Source organism: Oryctolagus cuniculus, chromosome 1, assembly GCF_051225735.1.
Source record: "Oryctolagus cuniculus isolate XC-2025 breed Fujian yellow rabbit chromosome 1, ASM5122573v1, whole genome shotgun sequence".
Classification (NCBI taxonomy): Eukaryota; Metazoa; Chordata; class Mammalia; order Lagomorpha; family Leporidae; genus Oryctolagus; species Oryctolagus cuniculus.
The window spans coordinates 141,309,261-141,336,665 of record NC_142867.1 but is presented as its reverse complement, the minus strand read 5'-3'; the positions used below and the strand labels follow the sequence as shown (position 1 = coordinate 141,336,665).

General features: G+C 48.5%; 1 protein-coding gene across 1 annotated transcript in view; it reads left to right on the top strand.

Moving 5' to 3' along the window:
- HABP4 (hyaluronan binding protein 4) overlaps positions 1–27,405 on the top strand; it is a 43,734-nt gene that overhangs the window by 9,202 nt on the left and 7,127 nt on the right. The window contains exons 3-5 of the mRNA XM_051818565.3: positions 6,272–6,433; positions 6,618–6,683; positions 14,626–14,709. Coding sequence (XP_051674525.1) covers positions 6,272–6,433; positions 6,618–6,683; positions 14,626–14,709 — 312 coding nt within the window. The remainder of the gene's footprint in view (positions 1–6,271; positions 6,434–6,617; positions 6,684–14,625; positions 14,710–27,405) is intronic.

Below are 27,405 nucleotides of genomic sequence, written 5' to 3'. Positions count from 1 at the left end.
CCCAAATGGCCACAGTGGTTGGGCTGGGCCAGGTCAAAGCCAAGAGGCAGAGGCTTCTTCTGGGTCTCCTCTGCGAGTGCAGGGGCCCAAGCACTTGGGCCATCTTTAACTGCTTTCCCAGGCACATCAGTAGGGAGCTGGATCAGAAATGGAATAGTTGGCACTTGAACTGGTGCCCATATGGGTTGCTGGCGCTGCTGGCAGCAGCTTAACCCACTGTGCCACAACTCTGGCCCCAGTGACAATGTTTGGTAAGCATTCTTAATAGCTCTATTAGGATTTTTTGCATGTATCATAATATATTCATTGCTTTTGTATTTAACCTTTGCTCTTCCAGATTTTTTTTTTTTTTTTTTTTACAGGCAGAGTGAACAGTGAGAGAGAGAGACAGAGAGAAAGGTCTTCCTTTGCCGTTGGTTCACCCTCCAATAGCCGCCGCGGCCGGCGCGCTGCGGCCGGCGCACCGCGCTGATCCGATGGCAGGAGCCAGGAGCCAGGTGCTTTTCCTGGTCTCCCATGGGGTGCAGGGCCCAAGCACTTGGGCCATCCTCCACTGCACTCCCGGGCCACAGCAGAAAGCTGGCCTGGAAGAGGGGCAACCGGGACAGAATCCGGCGCCCCGTCGGGACTAGAACCCGGTGTGCCGGCGCCGCTAGGCGGAGGATTAGCCTAGTGAGCCGCGGCGCCGGCCCCCAGATTTTTTTTTTTTTAAGATTTACTTATTTGAAAAAGAACAAGAAAGGGAGAGATAAAGAGATATCTTCCATCTACTAGTTTGCTCCCCAGACAATCACAATATCTGGGACTGGGCCAGGAACCAGGAGCTGTTTCTGGGTCTCCCACATGGGTTGCAGGGGCCTGAGCACAAGGAGGCATCCTCTGTAGCCTTCCCAAACCATTAACAGGAAGCTGGATCAGACATGGAGCAGCTGGGACACAAGCCATCTCCCACGTGGGATGCTGGCATCTCAGGCAGCATCTTTACCCACTACACCACAACACTGTTCCCCACCTCCTGGCCCCCACATTTTTAATGTCTTTGTGTGTAGGTGATTTCCTAGGTGGAGTCCCAGCAGTGGAGTCCCAGGTAGCTATTCTTGGTTGTGTGTTGGGTATCCAGATGGGGATCCATCTCGTGATTCACAGCAAGGTTGGATGATCGCACTGTGGGGACCAGAGCAGTTGATACATGGTGACAACTCACTTATCCTAGTAACATGTCAGTTGGTTTTAGTGCTAACAATCTGTGGGAGCTTTTTCCTTAGTACCGTCTCCAAGCTTGAATATAATGAACTTTGCTTTGCTTATCTGATAGAAAAAAATGGTATCTTCTTGGGCCAGGCATTTGACTTGGTGGTTAAGCTGCCATTTCAGACAACCACATCCCATATTGGAGTGCCAGGTTCAAGTCCCAGATCCACTCTGCATGCTAGCTTCCTGCTCGTGCATACCCTTGGAGGCAGTAGGTGATGACTCAGGTACATGGGTCTTTGCTTCCCATGTGGGAGACCCTGGTAGAATCCCAGAATTCCAGTGTCTTGTCTTCAGCCTGGCCTAGATCTGGATGTTGCAGGCATTTGTGGAGTAAACCTGCAGAGGGAAGTTGTTTTTTAAAGATTTATTTATTTATTTGAAAGATAGAATTAGGGAAAGACAGAGAGATCTTCCATCTGCTGGTTCATTCCCCAGATGGTAGCAACTTCTGGAGCTGGGCCAATCCAAAACCAAGAGCTTCTTCTCGGACTCCCATGTGAGTGCAGGGGCTCAAGCACTTGGGCCATCTTCTGCTACTTTCCCAGGCACATTAGCAGGGAGCTGGATTGGAAGTAGAGCAGCCAGGACTTAAATCAGTACCCGTGTGGGAATGCTAGCATTGCAGGCAGCAGCTTAACCTCCTGTACCACAATGCTGGCCCCTGGAAGCTCTTTCTCCATCTGTCTCTGTCTCTGTGTCTCAAATAAATAAAATAAATACATTTTAAAAATGGTATCATCTTGAATTTTTTGATTCATATACATGTTTTTTGACAGGATTATACTCATGCATGGATTTCAAAGTTTATTTGGTACCAAAATAAGTTTATCTTTTAATCCCATTTTCCATGGATTTGTTTGAAGCAACCTCATGGAATCTCTGTATGAATCCCTGCTCATGGCTGGCTGACATGGATTTTCACTCTGCTCAGACAGCATGTTTTCCCGTAGATGCAACGCAATGTGCTGAGATTGACTGTCTGCCCGTCTGCCCCCCAGAGCAGCTCCATCTCTGGGAGTCCTTATTCTGCGAGTGCAGCTACTCTTAAGGCAGTAGGAATTTTTCCTTTGGCTGCAGAGGAACCTAATTGAGCCCTTAGGACATAGAGTGTTAGGACAGGAGTCTGCCTGTCTGAGAACATGTCTGTAGTTTACTGCTGGTCACTTAGAGTCAATTCCAGTTTTGAGAGAGTCACTGGGCTCTTTCCAGCGCCTTTTCCCGGAGGAAGTTTTCCAAAGGTTCGTGGTAGCATTCACTGTCTCACTCACTTCACGTGCTCTGCTGATGGGCGTGAGGCGCACTGCTGTTTTTGTGTAGCCTCACCGCCACCCAGCTGCACATCTGCTCCCAGACTGAAACTGGGAACCCACTACACAGGAACTCCCCCGTTCACGCCGCAGTGAGCACCCTCTCCTGTAAAACAGGCACTCCTGTCCCCTAGAGCTGTTCTCAGAGTGAGAGTTAGAAGTACGTAAAGCGAGGTGCTTGGCTCTGATTCACTTCCCTTCCTCCTGCTTGTGAGCTTATCACAAATAAAACTTCGAGTAGAGCGCATCCTCAATCCTCTCCAAGCCTTTTATAAAGGTTGTTATACGTATAGAAAAGGTTTATTTGAAAGATAGTCACAGAGAGGGACAGAGACAGCTTTCATCCACTGGTTCACTCCCCCAATGCATACAATAGCCAGGAGCCCAGAGCTTCCTCTGACTCTCCCATGTGGGTGCAGGGGCCTAAGCACTTGGGCCATCTTCTGCTGATTTCCCAGGTGCACTGACAGGGAGCTGCCCAGTCTAGAACCTGCGCCCATATGGCGTGCTGGCACTGCAGGCAGTGGCTTTACCCACTATGTCACAATGCCAGCCCCAGAGGTACATGTTTTAAGTAAGCAGATTATAAGAAAGTAATTGAGGATGTGTTTAATTGGAGGTGGGTATACACTTGCAGAGGAAAGAAAAGAGGGTTTAAGGGATTAAAATGACCCAGAACACACACAAAGCAATTTTTAGAGTTGGATTCCTTCCTTATTTTTTAGAAACTTGGTGTTTCCTTTGTGTGTGAGCTCGGTGTCCACAGACACAGATGTGGTCCGATGGTGATGTTTTATTCCGTGTATGTTTTGCTCTCCATTTTCAAATGGACTTCTTATCCTTTATTACTCTGTTCGACTTCCTAGTTAAAAGTTCACTGTTACTTTTCATTTGTTACTGTTTTAGAACTTTGCTTGGACATTTACTATATTTTACAATCAGGTTTTACAAAGATTTCTGTTTGAAAATCTGGTTTTGTTTGAGGGGAGATGGGAGACAGAAAAGCCAACTGTAGAATTTATTTAGAATGATGTTTCCTGTAAGAGACTGGCATAAAGTTAATCATCTGTACTCCTCTGTATTTGTTTTCAAGTAAGGAAAATTGTATTTTGTATCTTTTTACTCACTGTGGCATAGCAGCTTTTTTTTTTTTTTTTTTTTTTTTTGTAACATTTATTTTATTTTTTTGAAAGGCAGTTAGAAAGAAGGAGGGAGGGAGGGAGAGACAGAAGTCCTTCATCACTGGCTAACTTCTCAAATGGCCGCAGAGCTTCCTCTGGGTCTCCGGTGTGGGTGCAGGAGCCCAAGCATTTGGACCCTCCTCCGCTACCTTCCCAGGTACGGCAGGGAGCTGGATTGGAAATGGAGCAGCTTGGACATGAACCAGCGCCCACATGGGATGCTGGTGCTGCAGGTGGTGGCTTAACCCACTATGCCACAGTGCTGGCCCCAGTGTAGCAGCTTTTTAATGTAACATTTCTAGCCTGCAGCTTACCTTTAGTGCTGATGTTTGTGCCACTAATGCCACTAGATTTCTTAATGCCCAAACCTCTATTAAATAAAGAATACATTGTCACTTTAATCTTACTAGGATTATAATGGTGGAAAAGACGTGGTCCCTTCCTATAGGGGGCGAGTCTGGTAGAGGAGAGACAGGGGCTCAGAAACAGCCGTGGTAACCAGAGCCAGGACAGGAGGTGGGCGTGACAGGAGGTGGGTGGGCAGCCTGGAAGTGGCAGGGGAAAGAACAGGGAGGACTCGGAGTGGACATTTGGTGCAGTGGTTAAGCATGCGACACTTGTATCCCTTCTCAGAGTGCCTGGTTCAAGTCCAGAGGATCTGCACAGGGAAAAGAGAAATGGGGTGCTGGCATAGTTAAGCACCACAGGTACCCCAAGAAGGAGGGAAGCAGCTCTGGGCAGTGTACCCAAACATGGTTCTGTGCAAAGGGCAAGGTGTGGACCTTCTCCCTGTGTGTGAATCTCGAAGGGGCTGCCTCTCGGAGGTGGAATTGGGTAGCTGAGGAGCAGTGTAGATTTTGCACCATGTTTGGGTTTGTCTATTCCAAAAATGACTTCTTATGCTTAGGTAGGGAAAGAGAAGCTGGAAAGAGCAAAGGAAAATTAGTGGTTGGCAAATAATATTCAGGGGTCAAGTGACTTTTTTTTTATAAATTTGTATTTTATTTATTTTAATTTATGTGAAAGAGAAACAGACAGATCTCCCATCCATTGGTTTGCTCCCCAAATGTACACAACAACTGGGACTGGACCAGGCGGAAGCCAGGAGCTTAGATTTCAATCCAGACCTCCCACATGGGTGGCCTAAGTACTTGGGCCATCACCTGCTGCTTCCCGGGGTCATACTAGCAGGAAGCTGGAATCAGAAGCGGAGCAGGAACTAAAACTCAGGCACTTTGATATGGGATGTGAGTGTCTCAAGTATCAAAATGCCTGCCCTTCGACTGACATTTAAAATTTTTCTTTATTTTTTAAAGATTTATTAATTATTTGAAAGGCAGAGTTAGTGAGAGGGAGAGGCAGATCTTCCGTCTTCTAGTTTCCTGCCCACTTGGCCACAACAGCAAGGGCTGGGCTAGCCCAGGAGCCTGGACCTCCATCTGAGTTTCCCACATGGGTGCAGGGGCCCAGGCACTTGGGCCATCTTCCACTGCTTTCCCAGACACATTGGCAGGGAGCTGGATCAAAAGCAGAGCAGCTGGGACTCGAACTGGCACTCACAGGGGATGTTGGTGTTGCAGGCAGTGGCTTAACTCGCTAGACTACAACATCCAGCCCCTGAAGTGACATTTTTAAGACAGAAGTCTCTGTTGGCTATTTAACTAAGAGCTTTCCAGCTGTCATTGGAAGTTTATGTGTGGTGATGAGGTGGAAGTCAGGTTATAGCAAGTTAGTTTTTAGTCCCAAATATCACCAGTTGGTTATGTGGGAGAGAGATTTAGGAAGGGCTGTCATTTTTTTTTTTTTTTTAAGACTTATTTATTTATTTGAAAGAGTTACACAGAGAGAAGGAGAGGCAGGGAAAGAAAAGAGGTCTTTGCTGCAACAGCTGGATCTGCACTGATCCAAAGCCAGGAGCCAGGAGCTTCTTCCAGGTCTCCCACGCGGGTGCAGGGACCCAAGGACTTGGGCCATCTTCTACTGCTTTTCCGGGCCACAGCAGGGAGCTGGATCAGAAGTGGAGCAGCCAGGACTCGAACTGGTGCCCATATGGGATGCCGGCACTGCAGGCAGTGTCTTTACCTGCTATGCCACAGCGCTGGCCTGAAGGGCTATAACTTGAAGTGTAACCATTTTTTTTTTTTTATAATCAAAAGGTGTCAAATGTAACTTGAAGATTTAGTGTTAGGACAGAAAGGAGCCTTAGAGTTTCTTAATCTAAAGTGGGCATTTGTAAATGAAGGAACCATAGCCAGAGGAAAGGAACACCCTGCTTGGACCAGTGTGAGGCCTGCCTGGCACCCACCTATCCAGTGCTCAGTCTCCCCACTCATGGGCAGTAGAGATTTGCCGTGAGAAGGTAAAAATGACAGCTGTACAGGATTCAAACTCAGTGGCAGCTGACTGTTCATGGATTATTTAAGCCACCATTCTTTCCAGTATGTTATAGCCGTGATGTTCTGAATTGTTCCCTTGGAAAGACGCTAGGCCTTCAATTCACTGCCTTTTGTCACACCCCTGTCTTCCTAGACCAGTGGACAGATTTGATCGTGAGAGGCCTCTTCGTGGACGTGGAGGCCCGAGAGGAGGCATGCGAGGCAGAGGCAGGGGCGCTCCCGGAAACAGAGCCTTTGATGCTTTTGACCAGAGAGGAAAACGAGATTTTGAAAGATACGGTGGGAATGATAAAATGTAAGTTTCTCTGTTCTTTTACTTACTGATTTTTGGTAATATGTGGTGCCCATCTGATAGGTGCTGAGATGTAATTAACTGAAACTAGGCTCCCACGGGAAGCATTGTGGGATGACTTTGCTGATGTGGAGACTGGCTGGAGAGCAGCTTCCATCTGAAAGGCGTCTTTATTCTCTCTCTCTAGAGCAGTCAGAACTGAAGACAACACGGGATATGGAGTGCGCACTTGGGCATCAGGGAAAGACACCAGGTATGGTGTGCGCGTGTGGCCTCCGAGAACCTGCAGTGCAGTGGGAATTCTGGCTGGGTTTGTTTTTCTCTAAAATGGTGTGCCCATAAATGGAGATAGAGCTTGGGCTTTTGGTTAGTAAGATAACTTTTTTTTAATGTTTATTTTTATTTACTTTTACCTTTGAAAGAGTGTCAGACAGAAAGAGAGGAAGAAGAAGGGAGAGAGGGAGGTATCTTTTACTCACTACCCACTGGTTAACTCCCCAAATGCATGCAACAGCCAGGGCTGGGCCAGGCTGATGCCAGGAGCCTGGAACTCCTTCCTGGTCTCCCACATGGGTGGCAGAGGCCCAGTTACTTCCATCGCAGGATGCATGAGCAGGAAGCTGGATTGGAAGTGGAACAGCTGGGACCCAAACCCAGCACTCTGATGTTGGATGCACTGTTGGATGCAGTGTTCCAAGTGGTGGCATAACCTGCCAGGCCACACCACCCATCCCCAGTGAGATACTTTAAAAATAAGTTTTCTGTTTCATGATTATATTTGAAACTACTTTTAATATTTTACTATTTTGGTCAAACTTGTGACAAATAATCACATATTTGCCAATGCCCAAAGCACATGTCCATTTGTACATGCCTTTGAATGCTTTGAGTTTTCTAGATAGCTAATACTTTATTTTTCTCTGACTTTGCAAAAACTCTTTTTTTAAAGATTTATTTATTTATTTGAAAGTCAGTTACACAGAGGCAGAGAGAGAGAGAGAGGTCTTCCATCCACTGGTTCACTCCCCAATTGGCCACAATGGCTGGAGCTGTGCCGATCTGAAGCCAGGAGCCTCCTCCAGGTCTCCCACGTGGGTGCAGGGTCCCAAGGACTTGGGCCACCTTCCACTGCTTTCCCAGGTCTTAGCAGAGAGCAGGATCAGAAGTGAAGCAGCCGGGTCTCGAACCGGCGCCCATATGGGATGCCAGAACTTCAGGCCAGGGCCTTAACCTGCTGCGCCACAGCACCGGCCCCGCTAAAACTTTTGTTAATCCTTGATGTTGCATGGTGGTTTTATAAAATCACTTGCGGATGGATGCTCATCCACAAGTTTCACAAGGTCAGGCTGGGTGTTTCTCTGAGGCGTCAGGGTGCCTGGGTCTGTGCCAGTTTTGCTGGTTGGAATAGGTACTTGCTTGGCTCTTCTTTTCTTTCATTTCTCAGTGGCTGAGAAGCGGTGTTGCAGGAGGGGTGGGATGGGAATGTCCTGCAAGCTGCAGGGCTCAAGGGGGCCCAGAGTTCCACTTGGCTGCTTTGAAGAGGAGAAACTTTTATTTTTAAATTATTATTTATTTTATTTATTTGAAAGGCAGAGTTACAGAGAGAGAGAAAAAAAGAGAGACCTTCCATCCACTGGTTCACTCCCAAGTTGGCCACAATGGCTGGAGCTGGACCGATCTGAAGCCCAGAGCCAGGAGTCTCTTCAGGGTCTCACACATGGGTGCAGGGGCCCAAGGACTTGGGTCACCTTCTACTGCCTTCCTAGGCCATTAGCAGGGAGCTGGATCAGAAGTGGAGTAGCCAGGACTCAAAACTGGCACCCATATGGGATGCCGGCGCTGCAGATGGTGGCTTAACCATGTTTTATGTAAACATATGTAAATCATTGTCAAGGGTCCTCAGAAGCAGATTAAGCCACTGCCTTCATGGCAGCATGCCATATGGGCACCAGCTGCATACCAGGCTGCTCCACTTCTGACCCAGCTCCCTGCAATTAGCACAGAAAAGCAGCAGAAGATGGCCCAAGAGTTTGGGTCCTGCCATCCACATGGGAGACCTGGATGAAGCTCCTGGCTCCTGAGTTGGACCTGATCTAGCCCTGGCTGTTGTGGCCTTCTGGGGAGTGAACCGAAGTTGGAAGATTTCTTTCTCTCTGTAACCCTGTGTTTCAAATAAATAAATAAAAATCTTCTTAAAAAATGCCATTGTCCTTAAAGACAAATGAGTATACACAATAATATCAAATGTAAAGTTAGTTTTATTATCATTGCTCATCCTATTGTCCTGAAAAAAGACAAACTCCTTTTATGTGTCTCAGTGATTTTGACAATAAATCTTTTTTTTTTACTTTAATAATATATAAAAATGTAATATAGGCCTCTCCTAAATCATCTCATTTACCACATTACCTATTGTTGCCACTTGAACCTGAAGTCATTTCGGCTGCACCTGGCTATTTACCCTGAGGGGCCAGCACTGACCTGGCAACAGGAGCAGGTGGCTATGTGTGCCCCTGACAGGCACCCAAGTCCCAGTGTTAACATGATACTTGCCCTGTGACACTGGTTTGGATTGAGTTGTGAGTTGCAAAGTTAATGCCCTTAGATGGTAGTAATTCATAACCGAAAGGTTGTCCTAGAATGAACAATGCAGTGCAGTGGGGTTGCATGCTACCTTGGATGAGTGAGAAAAGTGGAGGTGAGCCCGACACATCGAGTGATGCTCTGTGGCTGGAAAAGGCAGAGCTGCACGGGGCATTGTGGGTGTGAGGGTTTTGCTCTAGTTTCATTTCCTTACTTGAAGAACTGGCAGCAATAGCTGCCATTAAGGACAAGAGTCTTTGAAATGGTGTGATGGAGCCATTTGCAGTATTATTGGTTTTCTTCAACGGTTTGATAGTGTGCTGAAAATAGAACCTTTTCCATCTGCAGTCATTTTAGAAGAGTAACATCAAATACATTTTCTTGTTAGCAATTGGAATAGACACTCGTGATGTAGTTTTCAATGATGCTCCTTCCAACTTTTATTGTGAGGAGCAAGACAGTTTATGTCAGTATTAAGCACCATCAGGTGGAAATCTATTCCCAGTTACAGGTTTGGTTAAGTGTGAAGTCTGATGAAATCTGAACTAGTGGGAGTGACCTTCTAGCCCAGGTGGCTAAGATGCCTGCATCCCTTGTTGGATTACATGGGTTTGATACCCTGCTCTGCTCCTGATGCCGGCTTCCTGCCAGGGCACACCCTGGAAGGCAGCAGGTGATAACTCAAGTAGTTGGGTTCCTGCCACCCATGTGGGAGACCTGGGTTGAACTTCTGGCTTCTAGCTTCAGCCCCAGTTAGGAGCTGTTGTGGACATTTGGGACGTGAACCAGTAGATAGGGGCTTACTCTCTTGTCTGTCTTTCTGCCTATCAAAGGGAAATAAAAAAAAACCAATTTAGGTAACAAACCTTTGAAGTGTTTGGCATTGTTTTTGGCACACACTTGCCAGAACAGGCATTTTCTGCACTAATCTAACTGAAGTAAAGACATGGGCCCTGGGCTGCATCTTCCCCATCAGTCCAGCCTCAGCAACTTAATTTCAACAGAAGGACATACTGTGAAAATTGATTGTTTTGTTATTTTGCTCACATGGTTCTGAAAGAGCTTTAAACAAGAATTAGTTTCATGTTTATTTGCAAAATAATCTAAGCCAACACGGAATAATCTGTGATTTTGCTTCAAGTTTACAAAACAATGAATTTTAGTCTCTTTGTTATGTGTATTCTGCTTCATTTTTTTCTTCCTCTTCACTTTGTAGCCATTTTATGATATTTTGTTGTCAAAAGATATAAACTTTCGGCCGGCGCCGCGGCTCACTAGGCTAATCCTCTGCCTGCGGCGCTGGCACACCAGGTTCTAGTCCCGGTCGGGGCACCGGATTCTGTCCCGGTTGCCCCTCTTCCAGGCCAGCTCTCTGCTGTGGCCAGGGAGTGCAGTGGAGGATGGCCCAGGTGCTTGGGCCCTGCACCCCATGGGAGACCAGGAGAAGCACCTGGCTCCTGCCATCGGATCAGTGCAGTGCGCCGGCCGCGGCGGCCATTGCGGGGTGAACCAACGGAAAAGGAAGACCTTTCTCTCTGTCTCTCTCTCTCACTGTCCACTCTGCCTGTCAAATATATATATATATATATATACACATACTTTCATTAATTGTATTTTGTTAATGCCCTTGGTTTATTCATGCTAAGGGACAAAGAGAACGTCGGAGGAACTCAGTACTGCTACTATTGCTAGACTTTGGGACTACTCAGCGCTTAAAGTTCCAGTGACTCCCCTTGAGTCAGGCAGATGTTCGGGTGTGGCCATTTGTGAAGGCTGGCAAGTCTGCAAGTCTGCAGCATCTTTTTTTTTTTTTTTTTTTTTTTTTTTGTGACAGGCAGAGTGGACAGTGAGAGAGAGACAGAGAGAAAGGTCTTCCTTTTGCCGTTGGTTCATCCTCCAATGGCCGCCGCGGTCAGCACTCCGCAGCCAGCACACCGCGCTGATCCAAAGGCAGGAGCCAGGTACTTATCCTGGTCTCCCATGCGGGTGCAGGGCCCAAGGACTTGGGCCATCCTCCACTGCACTCCCTGGCCACAGCAGAGAGCTGGCCTGGAAGAGGGGCAACCGGGACAGAATCTGGCGCCCTGACCGGGACTAGAACCCGGTGTGCTGGCGCCGCAAGGCAGAGGATTAGCCTAGTGAGCCACGGTGCCGTCCTGCAGCATCCTCTTAAACATAGAACATATTTGATTTAGGATCTATTTCCTTTAAATTTTTATCTATATAAAGGGACCCACACTGTGGCATTGTGGGTAAAGCCGTCGCCTCCAGTGCTGGCATCCCATATAGGTGCTGTGGCCTTGGAAAGCAGTAGAAGATGGCCCAAGTCCTTGGGCCCCTGCACCCACATGGGAGAACCAGAGGAGGCTCCTGGCTCCTGGCTTCAGATTGGCACAGCTCTGGCCATTGCAGCCATTTGGGGAGTGAACCAGTGGATGGAAGACCCCTCTCTCTGCCTCTGCCTCTGTTACTCTGCCTTTCAAATAAATAAGCTTTTTTTAAAAATTTATTTATATGAAAGGCTAAGACAGAGACAGAGAGATTGTCCATCTACTGGTTCACTGTGCAAATGCTCTCAACTGCCAGGGCTAGACCAGGCCAAAACCAGGAACCTGAACTCCATTGTGGACTCCTCTTCGGTGAGAAGTAGTGGCCTAACTACTCAACCATGGCCTCCTGCCTTTCAGCTTGTGCAGTAGCAGGAAGCTAGAATCAGAAGTGGAGCAGGGACTTGGATGTAGGCTCTCCAATACGTGATGGGGGCATCCCAGGCAGCATCTTAATTAACCACTATGCCAAGTGCCACCTATGGGACCTATTCTTTTCTTTCTTTTCTTTTCTTTTTTTTTAGAGATTTATTTATTTATTTGAAAGGCAGAGTTACAGAGAGGGAGAAACAGAGAGAAACTGAAATCTTCCACCTGCTGATTTCACTCCACTAATGGCCACAATAGCTGGGGCTGGGTCAGGCCAAAGCCTGGGGCCCTGAATTATATTTGGTGCTCCCACGTGGGTGGCAGGATCCAAGCACTTTGGCCATCTTCCACTGCTTTTCCCAGGCGCATTAGCAGGGAGCTGGATTGGAAGTGGAGCAGTCGGGACTTGAACGGGTATTCATATGGGATGCTGGTATTGCAGGTAGCAGCTTACCCTGCTGTGCCACAGAGCTGGCCCTCCAGGACCTATTTTTAAGAAAAGAAAAATATTATTCAAATTTTCTGTTAAAAAACAATGTTTTTAAAAATTGATTATAATTTAGAGAATAAAAAATTATAAATTGAAAAAGTCCATTCTGTTATTACAGTTCAATTTATATTTATATTTACTTTTTAAAAAATAACATTTTTAAGCTCATTGCAGCTTTTTAATGAAAAGAGTTGAAAAAGTGCTAGATTTCCAGTGTATATGTTTATGTTGGTTAATTTAGCAGTTTACTGAAGGTGAAATTTCTTTTGCTGGGAGGTTTTATTTAAAGTGCTGTTTAGATAGGATTCGTGTTAATATAAAATTAACATGTATATTAACGTTCATATTTTTTCATCGAGTTGTCGTTTCTCACCTATGGACTGTGTTTATTTGGATGCGATGGTGCATAAGTTTCAAAGCTCTGGCTTTCTTGGACAGTTATCACTAACTTATTTATAATCACACATACTCGTTTTTGTGAGGCCTATTTCTACTTTCTTATCATTTTTCTAAAAGATATGGCATATTCTTAGATTTAATGAATGGCTTAATCCTTGTAGTTTAAAAAGAGGAGGACTTGGGGGCCAGCGCTGTGTCTCAACAAGTTAAGCCATTGGCTGTGATGCTGCGTCCCATGTGGGCACCCACTGAGTCCCAGCTGCTCCATTTCTGATGCAGCTCCCTGCTGATGCACCTGGGAAAGCAGCAGAAGATGGCACAAGTGCTTGGGGCCCTGCACCCACGTGGGAGACCCAAATGGAGTTCTGGGCTCCTGGCTTCAGCTAGGCCCAGCCCTGGTGGTCACAGCCATTTGGTGTGTGAACCAATGGATGGAAGATCTCTCTGTCTCTCCTTCTCTCTCTGTAACTCTGACTTTTAAATAAATAAATAAATCTTTAAAAAAAAAAAAGAGGACGACTCTTTAAGAAGTTCAAGGAAATGCAACTTTTGAAAAAACTATGCATGGATTTAAATTTTTATTGCACCATTATAAAGTTCTCTTTTAATTCCATTTTTTTTTTGGGGGGGGGGGGACAGGCAGAGTGGACAGTGAGAGAGAGAGAGACAGAGAGAAAGGTCTTCCTTTTCTGTTGGTTTACCCTCCAATGGCCACTGCGGCCAGCGTGCTGCGGCTGGCACACCGTGCTGATCCGAAGGCAGGAGCCAGGTGCTTCTCCTGGTCTCCCATGCGGGTGCAGGCCCCAAGCACTTGGGCCATCCTCCACTGCACTCCCTGGCCACAGCAGAGAGCTGGCCTGGAAGAGGGGCAACCGGAACAGAATCCAGTGCCCTGACCGGGACTAGAACCCGGGGTGCCGGTGCCGCAAGCGGAGGATTAGCCTATTGAGCCGTGGCACTGGCCTAATTCCATTGTCTACAAACTTTTTGAAGTCCCTTCATATTTATGTTTTTTTTTTTTTTTTTTTTTTGGACAGGCAGAGTTAGACAGTGAGAAAGAGATACAGAGAGAAAGAGAGAGAAAGGTCTTCTTTCCGTTGGTTTACCCCCAAAATGGCCACTACGGCTGCCGTGTTGTGCCGATCTGAAGCCAGGAGCCAGGTGCTTCCTCCTGGTCTCCCATGGGGTGCTGGGCCCAAGCACTTGGGCCATCCTCCACTGCCTTCCCAGGCCACAGCAGAGAGCTGGACTGGAAGAGGAGCAACCGGGACAGAGTCCAGCGCCCCAACCAGGACTAGAACCCAGGGTGCCAACGCTGCAGGTGGAGGATTAGCCTAGTGAGCCGCGGTGCCAGCTCATATTTATGGTTCCTTTTAATACTTCAGGTTCTCTAGTATAACTAGGAGTTTTGAATACTTTTTCCTGATTATTTACAGTCTACTGTTAATTTAAGGTCATTCATGGAAACTTCTGTTTCTTAAGGAACTTTTCACATGTTTGGAAATTACATATATAGATAAGCAGCTCAGACTGTTACCTATTAATGTGGGTATATATATATATTTCCTTGAAGGACATATCCTTAAGAAAAAGACAGTTGAAACATTTTCTCAATTTTTTTTTTTAGATTTATTCATTTGAAAAGCAGAATGAGAAAGGAAGGGAGGGAGGGAGGGAGGAAGAAAGAGAGAGAGGTCTTCCATCCACTGACTGGTTCACTCCTCCAAATGCCCACAACAGCCAGGGCTGGGCCAGACAGAAGCCAGGAGCCAGGAGCTCCATCCTGGTCTTCATGAGTGTGGCAGGGGCCCAGGCACTTGGCGCCATCACCTGCTGCCTTCCCAGAGGCGTTAGCAGGGAGCCAGATCAGAAGCATGGAACGGTCATGACGCAAACCAGCACTCTGGTATAGGATGCGGGCCTCTCAGGCAGCACCACAACCCCTGCCCCCGTTTTCCATCTTGATTATATTAGGACATGGATGTGAGCACACCTGTGTGACCTGAGGGGCTCTTGCTGTCTTTCAGTGACATGGAGCCGACCGCCGCAGCAGAAGAGGCCGCAGTGATGGAGGAGTCCCAGGCCACCCTGGAGGAGGAAACCCCAGCCAAGTAGGGTGTTGGGTTCCTTGTCCCCAGTGGGTGGGTGGTCTTTTTCTTAGGTGTCTAAGAGCTCAGCCCTTTGTCATATCACATCCTATGCACTAATGGCTAATGGTCAAACTAATTAATGATTTGTTCAAGTAATCTCTTAAGGACTATTAATAACAATTGATAGGTTAGATTCAAGTACCGTGTCCTCGGCCCACAGCCTCTCTCCCACCAGCTGCTTGCTGAGCCCTCCATTGCGGTCAGGACTCCTGTCTTCCCATTGTCCTCTCCTGGTCCTGCTGCCTCTCTCTTCCTCATCTGCAGCACCTGTGCCAAGTTCCTAACCTCCCTTGCCCTTTGAACTTTGTGTTGCACCTTGCTTCAAGCCCCCTGTTGGGTGACTGCTAAGTGCACCCTCCCTTTGTCCTGCCCATAAGCCTCGAGCCCTGCAAGTCGCATAGTGGGGCCAGCGGGGCCCCTCAGCAGCACCTGCCGTCCCCGTTTTTTGGACTCACTCTTTCCTCCACCTGCCACTCTTCACTCCCCTCTGACCTGGCCCCCACACAGCCCCCCACCTGATGAGCCCCCCATCTGTTTCTTGACCTTTCGTAAGCACCTGGCTGCCGATTCCATCTTCCCCACCCTCTGCCCGTGGTTTCTGTGGGGATGACCGCCCTGGTTTGCCCTTGTCCCTCAGCACCTCCTTTGCACGCTCACCCTTGTCTTTCCTCTTTAAGGTCTAGTAAATCGTCCAGGTTCTCAGGGCTCTGGGATAGGCCTCTTCAGTCTCTTTGTAGGACCGTACGTGTGCACCCCTGTGATGTGGGTTGTCATCTGTACACAGACTGCAGGACACACGTCTCTGGTCCAGGCCTGCTGTCCACCTGCCCACTGGACACCTCCTCTTAGATAGCCAGCTGCTTCTCCTGCCTGGCATGTCTGGCACCAAGCTGATCGCTCCCCTACACCTCTGTCCCTCACTGAGCATTTCCATCTGGTGGAATCACACTGCCATGCTTCCAGCTGCACAACCAGAAACCTAGGAGTCACGCCCTCCTTCCCTGAAATTCAGCTCTCTCCTTGCCCTAGCGATCTGTGCCTCCTGCATCCACCAGCACCATCTGACCTCCCTGTAGCTCCTAACCTGGCCACCTGCATCCTCACCTTGTGTACCAAAGTGCCTTTCACAGTGGCTTTCTGATTGCCGTGCCCCCAGCCCTGCCCTGAAGCCCCAGGGGCTTCCCGTCCTTCTCCCGTCCCTTGTCCTGACCTGTGTGCTCCTGGGAGACAGGTTCCCTGTGCCTTCTCTGGGCTCACATGTGGCGTGTTTCCTGTCCTCAGTCCCACCTTCCTCTGCCCCCACCTCACGCCTGCCCCGCAGCCTTCACAAGTGCTGTTTCCTCAAGCCCCTCGCCCCTCACGTGTGAGCCCTCCCTTGTCCTGCTGCTGCCAAAGGGCAGGTGCCCATGTGCTGAGTGCAGCTTCCCGCGCTGCCACTCACCACAGCGGACGTCCTGCGTGGTCTCTCTTCCTTGGTGGCTAGTTTGGTTTATGCAGTTTTGTAAAATCAGAATAATAAGGCATCTATTCAGAGGTTGTTTTCAGGACTGGTTGTGTGTGTGCGTGCGTGTGACCTGCAGTGATGCCTGGCAGGTGGTCAGTCCATTTGAGTATGTGCTGTTGTGATTTGTTGCGAGAGTAAAATCCCACAGTGAGCGATGATACTGAACACTGTCCTTTTACTATTCAAGATGACTGACAGATGTGGAGATTTTCAAAGATTTGTGTATTTATTTGAAAGATGGAATTACAGAGAGAGACATCTTCCATTTGCTGGTTCAGTCCCCAAAGGGTTGCAATGGTCAGGATTGGTCTGGGCAAAAGCTTAATCAGGATCTCCTGCATGGGTTGCAGGCACCCAAGCACTTGGGCCATCCTCTGCTGCTTTCCCTGGCTCATCAGCAGGGAGCTGGATAGAAGTGGAGCAGCCAGGACTTGGGCTAGTGCTCATAGGATGCCAGTATCACAAGTGGCAGCTTAACCCTAACCCTAACCCTAACCCTAACCCAACCCTAACCCTAACCCAACCCTAACCCAACCCTAACCCAACCCTAACCCAACCCTAACCCTAACCCTAACCCTAACCCTAACCCTAACCCTAACCCAACCCTAACCCAACCCTAACCCTAACCCAACCCTAACCCTAACCCTAACCGTAACCCTAACCCAACCCCAAGCCCAACCCCAACCCCAACCCTAACCCTAACCCTAACCCAACCCTAACCCAACCCAACCCTAACCCTAACCCAACCCCAAGCCCAACCCCAACCCCAACCCCAACCCTAACCCTAACCCTAATGCTAACCCACAATACCAGCCCAGAAATGTTTAAATGAATAGGATCAACTATTCATGTGAATAGTTAGACAGTCCTTTAAGGAAATAGATAGATGGTTTATGTGGATGTTAAGGCGAGTTAACTAGGTAGCTTCCGGAAAATATATCCCTCTTGAGTCAATAAACATTTATGCAAATTCAGTTAATGTAAAGGTAAATTATAGCATCTTTTTCATCTATTGAATTGAGATAGTCTAACATTCATTAGATAATAATTCTTCATTTTAAAAAGATTTATTTATTTACTTATTTGAAAGGCAGAGTTACAGAGAGAGAGGGAGAGACAGAGAGATCTGCTGGTTCACTCCCCAAATGGCAGCAATGGTCAGGGCTGGGCCAGGCAGAAATCAGGAGCCAGGAGCTTCTCTCAGGTCTCCCAAGTGGGTCCAGGGACCCAAGCACTTGGGCCATCTCCCTTTGCTTTCCCAGGCTATGCCACAGCGCTAGCCCTAACAAAATTACTCTCTAAATTAGTCACTCTGAAAGGCAAGATAGTGCTGATGCGTTGGTGCCGCCTCACTGTCTGTGATACCCTGCCAGCGCAGACCAGCAAATCTCCCTCTCTTCTCTCCTGTCGTTGCGCGTGAGCATCTGTTTAGAACTGTAGGTGCTGCACGGGGAGCAGCCGTGTTGCTGACTGCTCTGAGCAATTGTTTCTGCACTGCCACGTCAGATTCTAAGTCGCTGCAATTCCTGGTAGCACAGTCCTGACTCTTCCGTGGCTCCAGGTCGGGGCTGGCTTCCAGGACGTAGATCTGGCGGTGGTGACGCTCCTGCCGGCCCAGCCCCCAGGCCGAGCAGCCCGCGCAGCGGCACGGGCAGCATGCCCCCTCCCTTCCTCTCTCAGGGCCGCTTGCTGCATGAATTGATGCACTCTCACTTCTCAAGCACACGGCCCAGACCCCGTACATCCCTCTCATATTTGACACACTTCACGATGCCCTTCCTCCTTCCTTTCACTAGAATTTATTAAATTTTGGCTCGTCACGTAGTATTCCAATGTCTGAGGATCCTGTGACAACTTCTTTAGGAGAAGTCTAAGGTTAGTGAAGCCCTTGCCCTTTGTAAGGACTGCTCTGAGTTCTGTGTCTCCATGGCACTGAGGCACAGCGGTCAAACAACGCACCTTACGGTCACACGGCCAAGCGCCGAGCCAGAAGTTGAACCAGGTGTTGTGCAGACGTTCATGCTGTAAACTGTAGTGAGTGGTGGGAGCAGTCAGAAGTGCCCTTTAGGTGGCCTTGTTGTTAACAGCAGAGATGTTGGTTCTGTAAGCATGAGGACGAGCTGCCAGGTCATCGAGGGTTTCACTGCTCACAAGTGTGGAGCAATAGCTTCCTTCTTTCAGTATACCTTTTTTTTTAAAGATTGCTTTATTTATTTTGAAAGAGTTATAGTGAGGGAAGGAGAGAGAGAGATGGAGACGGAGATCTTCCATCAGCTGGTTTACTCTCCAGATGGCCCCAGTGGTTAGTGCTGGGCCATGTCAAAGCCAGGAGCCAGGGGCTTTTCCAGGTCTCCCATGTGGGTGGCAGGAGCCCAAGGACTTGGGCCATCTTCTGCTGCTTTTCCCAGGCCATTAGCAGGGAGTTGGATCAGAAGTGGAGAAACTGGGACTTGAACCAGCGCCCATGTGGGACCCCAGCGTCACAGGTGACAGCTTTACCCACTACAACAGAATGCCAGCTTCATCTCTCTGTAAAACGTAAAAGGCATGATGAAAATAAAATGTTGAAAAGGCATTGATATAAAATATCTACAAGTAGGCCGGCTCCGCGGCTCACTAGGCTAATCCTCTGCCTTGTGGCGCTGGCACACCGGGTTCTAGTCCCAGTCGAGGCGCCGGATTCTGTCCCGATTGCCCCTCTTCCAGGCCAGCTCTCTGCTGTGGCCCGGGAGTGCAGTGGAGGATGGCCCAAGTGCTTGGGCCCTGCACCCCATGGGAGACCAGGAGAAGCACCTGGCTCCTGGCTTCAGATCAGCACGGTACGCCAGCCGCAGCGCGCCGGCTGCGGCGGCCACTGGAGGGTGAACCAACAGCAAAGGAAGACCTTTCTCTCTGTCTCTCTCTCACTGTCCACTCTGCCTGTCAAAAAAAAAAAAAAAAAAAAAAAAAAATCTGCAAGTAAGTATTAGTTTTTCATTCGTGAGGCAGAGAGCTCCCGTCACTGGTTCACTCCCCAGATGCCTGTAACAGCTGGGGCTGCACCAGGACTGAAGCCAGGAGCTAGGAAGGTAGTCCAGGCCTCCTGCGTGGGTAGGAGGAACCCAGCTTCTTAAACCATCACTGCTGCCTCCCAGGGGCTGCAGCGGTAGCGCGCCTTGTCCATGAACTTTCTGAAGACCCTGTGTACGCTTGCACTGGTCCTTCCTGGGACAGAGGGATACATCTCTTCCTGTTGCATACCGGGTTTTCACTGGTAACACTGCATTCAGTGCCAGTTCAAGTGGGAGGTGGAACACGTACCACTGAACTGTCCCATTATGTGTTTTTGGTAATGACTTTTGTTCAGTAGGGAGCAAGGTTAAGGAGCTTGACCTTCATGACCCCATACTGCTCTGCAGTGTCTTATTGAAACAGTTGATAAGCAGAAAGACAAAGGGCATCTACAGCTATATTCTTGAGTGAGAATGGGGTACATTCAGATAAATACTAGCAAGCTCTGATACTTTTAGTGGAGGATATCTCATGTAATTATATATATATGGGTAGATAGATGTATTTATTTGAAAGGCAGAGTTACAGAGAGGCAGAGAGAGAGAGAGAGAGAGAGATCTTCCACCTGCTGGTGCACTCCCCAAATGGCCAAAACTGCCAGTGCTGTGCCAGGCCAGAGCCAGCAGCTGGAAACTCCATCTGGGTCTCCCATGCAGATGCAGGGGCCCAAGCACATGGACCTTCATCCACTGCTTTCCCAGGCACATTAGCAGGCAGCTGGATCAGAAGTGGAGCTGCCAGGACTTGAACTGGCACTCTGAAATTTGATGCCAGCCTCACAGATGGAGGGTTTAACTCACTGTACCACAACAGTGGTTCCCATTCCCATTTAACAATCAATAAGAGAAAGAAGAAAGAAAAAAAGAAAGGAGAAAGGAAATTAGGAACATAGCTTCTCTGAGCTTTAGTTTCTTTTCATTTGAAGTTTATTTATTGGGGCTGGTATAGTGGCTTAGCAGGTAAAGCTGTCACTACAACTCTGGCATCCCTTATGAGCTCCAGTTCGTGCCCCGGCTGCTCTACTTCTAATCCAGCTCCCTGCTAATGGCCTGGGAAAGCAGCAGAAGATGGCTGAGTCCTTGGGCCCCTGCCACCCACATGGGAGACCTAGAAGAAGCTCCTGGCTCCTGGCTTTTGTCTGGCCCTGCTGTGGCCACTTACGGAGTGAACCAGTGGATGGAAGATCTCTCCTCTCTCTTTGTCTATTTATTTGAAGGCCAGTGTGACAGAGAATCTTTTGATCTTCTGGTTCACTGCCTGAATGCCTGCAACAGCAAGGTCTAGGCCAAGGGGATGCCAGGAGCCCAGGAGGCAGAAACACAGAACCCAAGAAGTTGAGCCATCACCTTTTGCCTCCCAAGGGTGCACATTAGCAGGAGCTACAATCAGAAGTGGAGGCAGGGCACTGTGGTATAGTGGTGTCTGCAGTGCCAACATCCCATGTGGACGCCAGTTCTAGTCCCAGCTGCTCCACTTCCGATCCAGCTCTCTGCTGGGAAAGTAGCGAAAGATGGCCCAAGTCCTTGGGCCCCTGCACCCATGAAGGAGGCTGGGGTGAAGTTCCTGGTTTCAGCCTGGCAAAGCCCAGGTCATTGCAGCCATTTGGAGAGTGAACCAGTGGATGGGAGATCTCTCTCTCCCTCTCTCTGTAATTCTGACTTACAAATAAATAGAAAGGGCCGGCGCCGCGGCTCAATAGGCTAATCTTCCGCCTTGCGGCGCCGGCATACTGGGTTCTAGTCCCGGTCGGGGCGCCGGATTCTGTCCCGGTTGCCCCTCTTCCAGGCCAGCTCTCTGCTGTGGCCAGGGAGTGCAGTGGAGGATGGCCCAAGTGCTTGGGCCCTGCACCCCATGGGAGACCAGGAGGAAGCACCTGGCTCCTGCCTTCGGATCAGTGCGGTGCGCCGGCTGCAGCGCGCAGGCCACGGCAGCCATTGGAGGATGAACCAACGGCAAAGGAAGACCTTTCTCTCTTTCTGTCTCTCTCACTGTCCACTCTGCCTGTCAAAAAATAAATAAATAAATAAATAAATAAATAAAATAAATAGGAAGGAAGAAAGAAAAGAAAAGAAAAAGGAAGAAAAAAGAAATGGAGGCAGGACTCGATCCTAGGCATCCATTATGGATTGTGAGTGTCCCCGGAAGCTGTCTGAACCATTGTACCAATAACTGCCTCCACTTATGTCCCTTTTAACAGTGGCTTTATAGGGAGTTCGTTCACATCCAGTAAACAGCACATGATTAGTGTGCACAGTTTCACAGACTTTTTTTTTTTTTTTTTTTTTTTTTTTTTTTTTTACAGGCAGAGTGGACAGTGAGAGAGAGACAGAGAGAGAAAGGTCTTCCTTTTGCCGCTGGTTCACCCTCCAATGGCCGCCGCTGCAGCCGGCGCACCGCGCTGATCCTGGCAGGAGCCAGGAGCCAGGTGCTTTTCCTGGTCTCCCATGGGGTGCAGGGCCCAAGCACCTGGGCCATCCTCCACTGCACTCCCTGGCCATAGCAGAGAGCTGGCCTGGAAGAGGGGCAACCGGGACAGAATCCGGCGCCCCAACCGGGACTAGAACCCGGTGTGCCGGCGCCGCAAGGTGGAGGATTAGCCTATTGAGCCACGGCGCCGGCTCTTCACAGACTTTGACATATGTGTACCCTTGAGAAACTCCCCATGGTCACAGCCCATCACCCCAAAGTGTGTCTGTGTCCCTTTGTCGCTCCTCCCTCACCCGTTTCCCCCAGGCAGCCAGTGGTGGACTTTGTTGTCACCACAGATGTGTCACAGTGGCTGTGGTTTTCTATAGCTGGAATCACGCAGCTGTACTCATTCTCAGTGTGCTCTGAGCAGGCGTGTTTTAAGGTTCGCCCAGGTTGTCGCATGTGCCAAGGTTTGTTCAGCTTTATTGTGAGTAGTGTTGCACTGTCCAGCCGGACCGTGGTTTACCTGCTGTCCTGGTGGCACTCTGTTTCTGTGCCCTTCATAACGTCCACTGTAGTTGTTTATGTGGTGATAACATCCCACTCACCATCACCTCTCCGCGACTGAATCCTTACCCTTTGCTTCTTTTCCTTGCAGTTGATTGAATAAAGTGGGTCCTGGGTCCCAAAGAATTTCTCAGAGTCAGACTTCTGCTGACTACCCCACCGTGGCCCACTACTCACGGACCCCGCATCTAGGTCTCTGGTGAACAAGCCCTGAACGAGCACTTCCGCCAGTGTCTGTGCTGTGCGTATTCCCACCAGCTCTGACTTAGTTTTCCAGTGTGACACTGGCACTGGCTGCGCAGTTGAGGGCATCAGATGCAGCAGTAGGAGAAGCACAGGGGCGTGGGTCATAGTAACGTCCGCGAGATAATGAGGAAGCAGTGAGTTGTGTTTGTTACCCTGGTTTTAACCTACCTAATGATGAGTTTGATAGCTGGTTTATAAAATTCCTCAGTGTCTGGCAGTTGGCTCTTATGAACTGCTGTGAGCCAGTCCCGGCACAGTTCTCTTTTCTGTGTTTCTGGAAAACGAGTAGTGAGAGGCAAAGGTTGATGAAATCAGGGGCGGCGGCTCATTTTCACTGCTTTGTCATTTATTCATTAGGGTGCAGATTGGGATTGATTAATCCTGTCATTCCTTCTTCGTTAGCAGGCGTGGTTCTGTCAAGAGAAGCTCACCTAGAACCCAGTAATCACACTGAGAGCACACTTGTTTAGGAGGTGCAGGATAATTACTTCTTACCTGTTACTTACCCTAGCATCCTGGGAAGGTGCCGGGGACTCTACCAGTCACTATGAACTCACAGTGCAGCCACTGAGTTCTTATGCTTGTGGGTGCTTAACCTGGCGCAGGTTTTTGGCTAGAAGGAGCTGTGGATTGATCCCCAGTCCTTTCAGTACACACATCTTAGATAGTCTCTTTCCTTTCTGGCAAGACAAGTTACTGCCGGCCCCAGACTTCCCAGCCTTCAGACGCAGCCATTGTTCCAAGGAGCCATACACTTTTTAAAATATTTGTTTATTGGGGCTGGCGCCGTGGCTCACTTGATTAATCCTCTGCCTGCGGCACCGGCATCCCATATGGGTGCTGAGTTCTAGTCCATGTTGCTCCTCTTCCAGTCCAGCTCTCTGCTGTGGCCCGGGAAGGCAGTGGAGGATGGCCCAAGTGCTTGGGCCCCTGCACCCGCATGGGAGACCAGGAGACCAGTGTCTCTCTCACTGTCTATAACTCTACCTGTCAAATAAAAAACATATATGTTTATTTATTTATTTGAAAGTCAGAGTTACAAAGGGAGACAAGGAGAGGCAGAAAGAGAGAGAGAGAGAGAGGTCTTCCATCCACTGGTTCACTCCCCAGTTGGCCATAACGGCCAGAGCTGCACCGATCCAAAGCCAGGAGCGAGGAGCTTCCTCCAGGCCTCCCACGTGGGTGCAGGGGCCCAAGGACTTGGGTCATCTTCCACTGCTTTCCAGGCCACAGCAGAGAGCTGGATGGGAAGTAGCAGCTGGAACTCGAACCGGCGCCCATATGCGATGCTGGTACCGCAAGCAGCGGCTCTACCCGCTACACCATGGTGCTGACCCCAAGGTGCGGATTTTTATCTAAACTTTCTTAGATTTGTTTCTCCTTTTCTACCATTCTGAAAACCTAATTCTCAGCGACATCACACAATTACTCATTGACTACATGCATACAGGTCACAAGTGACATTGCCAACAATGCCGTCAGTAACATGACCACTGCACAGTTACCTAGAGGGAGACGGTAATCCAGTTTGTATTTAAAATCATTTGAGATAGTTTCTCTTCATGGTCATGTCGCCAACTTGATATTTGGGTGAATTTGATTTATTTTACTTTCAAATTTCAGAGATTGAATTTTAACTCAGTCCTTTTATAATTAAGTAAAATATGAACATGTTTCCCAAGTTAAGTCTGAAAAATATGGTATTTTAAAATAGCTTCTATTCCTGTGTTTTCCTGATGTATGTTGGAATTTTTTTAAAAAATACATATAGGGGCCACTGCTGTGCAATAGCAGGTTAACGCTCTGGCCTGAAGTAGTGCCATCCGTGTGGGTGCTGGTTCGGGACCCAGCTGGCCCTCTTCCATCGAGCTCTCTGCTATGGCCTGGGAAAGCAAGCCACACTTGTTAGTATACACAGACACTGCAGTGTGAATGTCTAGTGCCGGGTGCACAGCTGTGCTGACTCATGCCGCACTGTTAGTGTGCACACACTGCAGTGTGAATGTCCAGTGCCGGGTGCACAGCTGTGCTGACTCATGCCGCACTGTTAGTGTGCACACAGTGCAGTGTGAACGCCCAGTGCCGGGTGCACAGCTGTGCTGACTCATGCCGCACTGTTAGTGTGCACACAGTGCAGTGTGAACGCCCAGTGCCGGGTGCACAGCTGTGCTGACTCATGCCGCACTGTTAGTGTGCACACAGTGCAGTGTGAACGCCCAGTGCCGGGTGCACAGCTGTGCTGACTCATGCCGCACTGTTAGTGTGCACACAGTGCAGTGTGAACGCCCAGTGCCGGGTGCACAGCTGTGCTGACTCATGCCGCACTGTTAGTGTGCACACAGTGCAGTGTGAACGCCCAGTGCCGGGTGCACAGCTGTGCTGACTCATGCCGCACTGTTAGTGTGCACACAGTGCAGTGTGAACGCCCAGTGCCGGGTGCACAGCTGTGCTGACTCATGCCGCACTGTTAGTGTGCACACAGTGCAGTGTGAACGCCCAGTGCCGGGTGCACAGCTGTGCTGACTCATGCCGCACTGTTAGTGTGCACACAGTGCAGTGTGAACGCCCAGTGCCGGGTGCACAGCTGTGCTGACTCATGCCGCACTGTTAGTGTGCACACAGTGCAGTGTGAACGCCCAGTGCCGAGTGCACAGCTGTGCTGACTCATGCCGCACTGTTAGTGTGCAGATACTGCAGTGTGAACGCCCAATGCCGAGTGCACAGCTGTGCTGACTCATGCCGCACTGTTAGTATACACAGACACTGCAGTGTGAATGCCCAGTGCTGGGTGCACAGCTGTGCTGACTCATGCCATGCTTGTCGGTGTACAGAGCACTGCCAGTTGGCAGGAAGCCCCTCTTTGCTCCTCAGGGCAGCCACTGCTTTCTTTTCCTTCTTAGCACCAGGTATTTTAATGTTGTGCAAATGTGTCTATTTTGGATGTTCTGTGATTAACTTCTGCCTTCTTTTTGCTGTGTTTCTCATGTTATTAACCTGTATAGATATCTATAAATCCTTAAATTACGTTAGCCCTGCAGTGAAGGTATGTTTGTAATGACCTCCCCATTCCCTACTTGCTGTTTTTCTCTTTTAAACGACTTTATTATTCTCATATTCTATGACCCAGACATTTAAAGTATACAATTCCATGGTTTGAGGATATTACATCAATTTTTTAAAATTATGGTAATGTAAATAATATAAAAATCGCTATGTGTACCCTTTTAAAAAAAAAGGTTTATTTATTTGAAAGAGTTACAGAGAAAGACCGAGAGACGCAGAGAGAGGTTGTCCATCTGCTGGTTCGTTCACGTGGCCACAGCGACTGCTGGGCCAGGCTGAGGACAGCAGCCTGGAGCTCCATCCAGGTCTCCCACGTGGGTGGCAAGGGCCCAGGTACTTGGGCCATCTGCTGCTGCTCTCCCAGGCTCATTAGCCGGGAGCTGGATCCTATGTGAAGCAGTGCGAACTCTAACTAGCACTCATACAGGATGCTGGTGTTGCAGTAGTAGCTTAACGCCAGCCCCATTTGTACAATTTTAAAATATACAATTTGCTAGCATGAATTACATTCACGTTATGTATAGCCACCTCTAGAACTTACCACCCCAAATGGAAGCTCTACCCATTAAACACGGACTTCCACATCACCTCCCCTTAGCCCATGTGGCCTCTGTTCTACTTGGTTTTTGTGAAGTTGCTTATTCTAGAGGTACCTCCTGTTTACATTAGAGGAGTCTTTTAATTGTTTTTCTTATTTAACATAATGTTTGAGGTTTATATATGATGTGGTGTGTGCCCGTACTTTTCTTTTTTGCCTGATTTTTGTGGGCTGGTAAAATACTTAAAAAGTTTACAATTTTAATCCTTTTAAAGTTTGTGATTCGGTGGCTTTGAGCACATTCACAGTGGTTTGCAGCCATCACCATGATCCCGTCCCAGAATGCTTTTGTCACAAGGAAACCAGGCCCTCCCCCTGCCCCGCTCCCCTAGCCCCTTATGCCCCCGATCTGCTCTTGGTCTCTCTGAATTTGCCCCTTCTGAACATGGCATCTATATGGAATCAGGCAGAAGTATTGTTGTGCCTGGCTTATCTCACTTGGCATCAGGTATTCAAGGTCCATTCCAGAATACCCTATTTAGTGTATCCATTCATCAATTGATGGACATTTAGGTTGCTTTCACCTATAATACTCTATGACAATTTGTGTCCCAGTTTTCATGTGCATGTATGTTTTCCTAGCGTGAAATTGCTGCGTGGGGTACTGACTCTAGATTCTTAGAACACTGCCAGGCTGTTCTCCCCGCTGACCACACCATTTTACATCCCACCCGTGAGGCGTACGGGCTCCGATTTCCCCACATCCCCGACAGGACTTGTTAAGTGTTCTGTTGTGGAGTGCTGTAGCTCATGGTGGTTTTGATGTTCACTTCTGATGGCTCCAGATGTAGCACGTCTTACCCGGTACTTGTACATCTTCTTTGGGAAAATGTTCAGATTGTTGCCTCATTTTAGTTGAGTCATTTATCTCAACATAGAAAAAACTCGCTATGAATTCCGGGTGATCTCTGATTGGAAGTATTTTATCCTTTCTCTGAGCTGTGTTTTCACTTTCTTGAGGCATCCTTGGTAGCACCAGAGTTTTTAATTTTAATGATGTCCAGTTTATCTGCTTTTTCTTTTTTTACCTATGCTTTTGATGTCATATGGAATAAACCATTGCTAATCTACTCTTACGAAGGTTTTTTTTGTTTTGTTTTGTTTTGTTTTTTAAGATTTGTTTATTTGAAAGGCAGAGTTACAGAGCGAGAGGAACAGGCAAGAGATAGAGAGAAATCTTCTATCTGCTGGTTCATTCCCCAGATGACCACAACAGCCA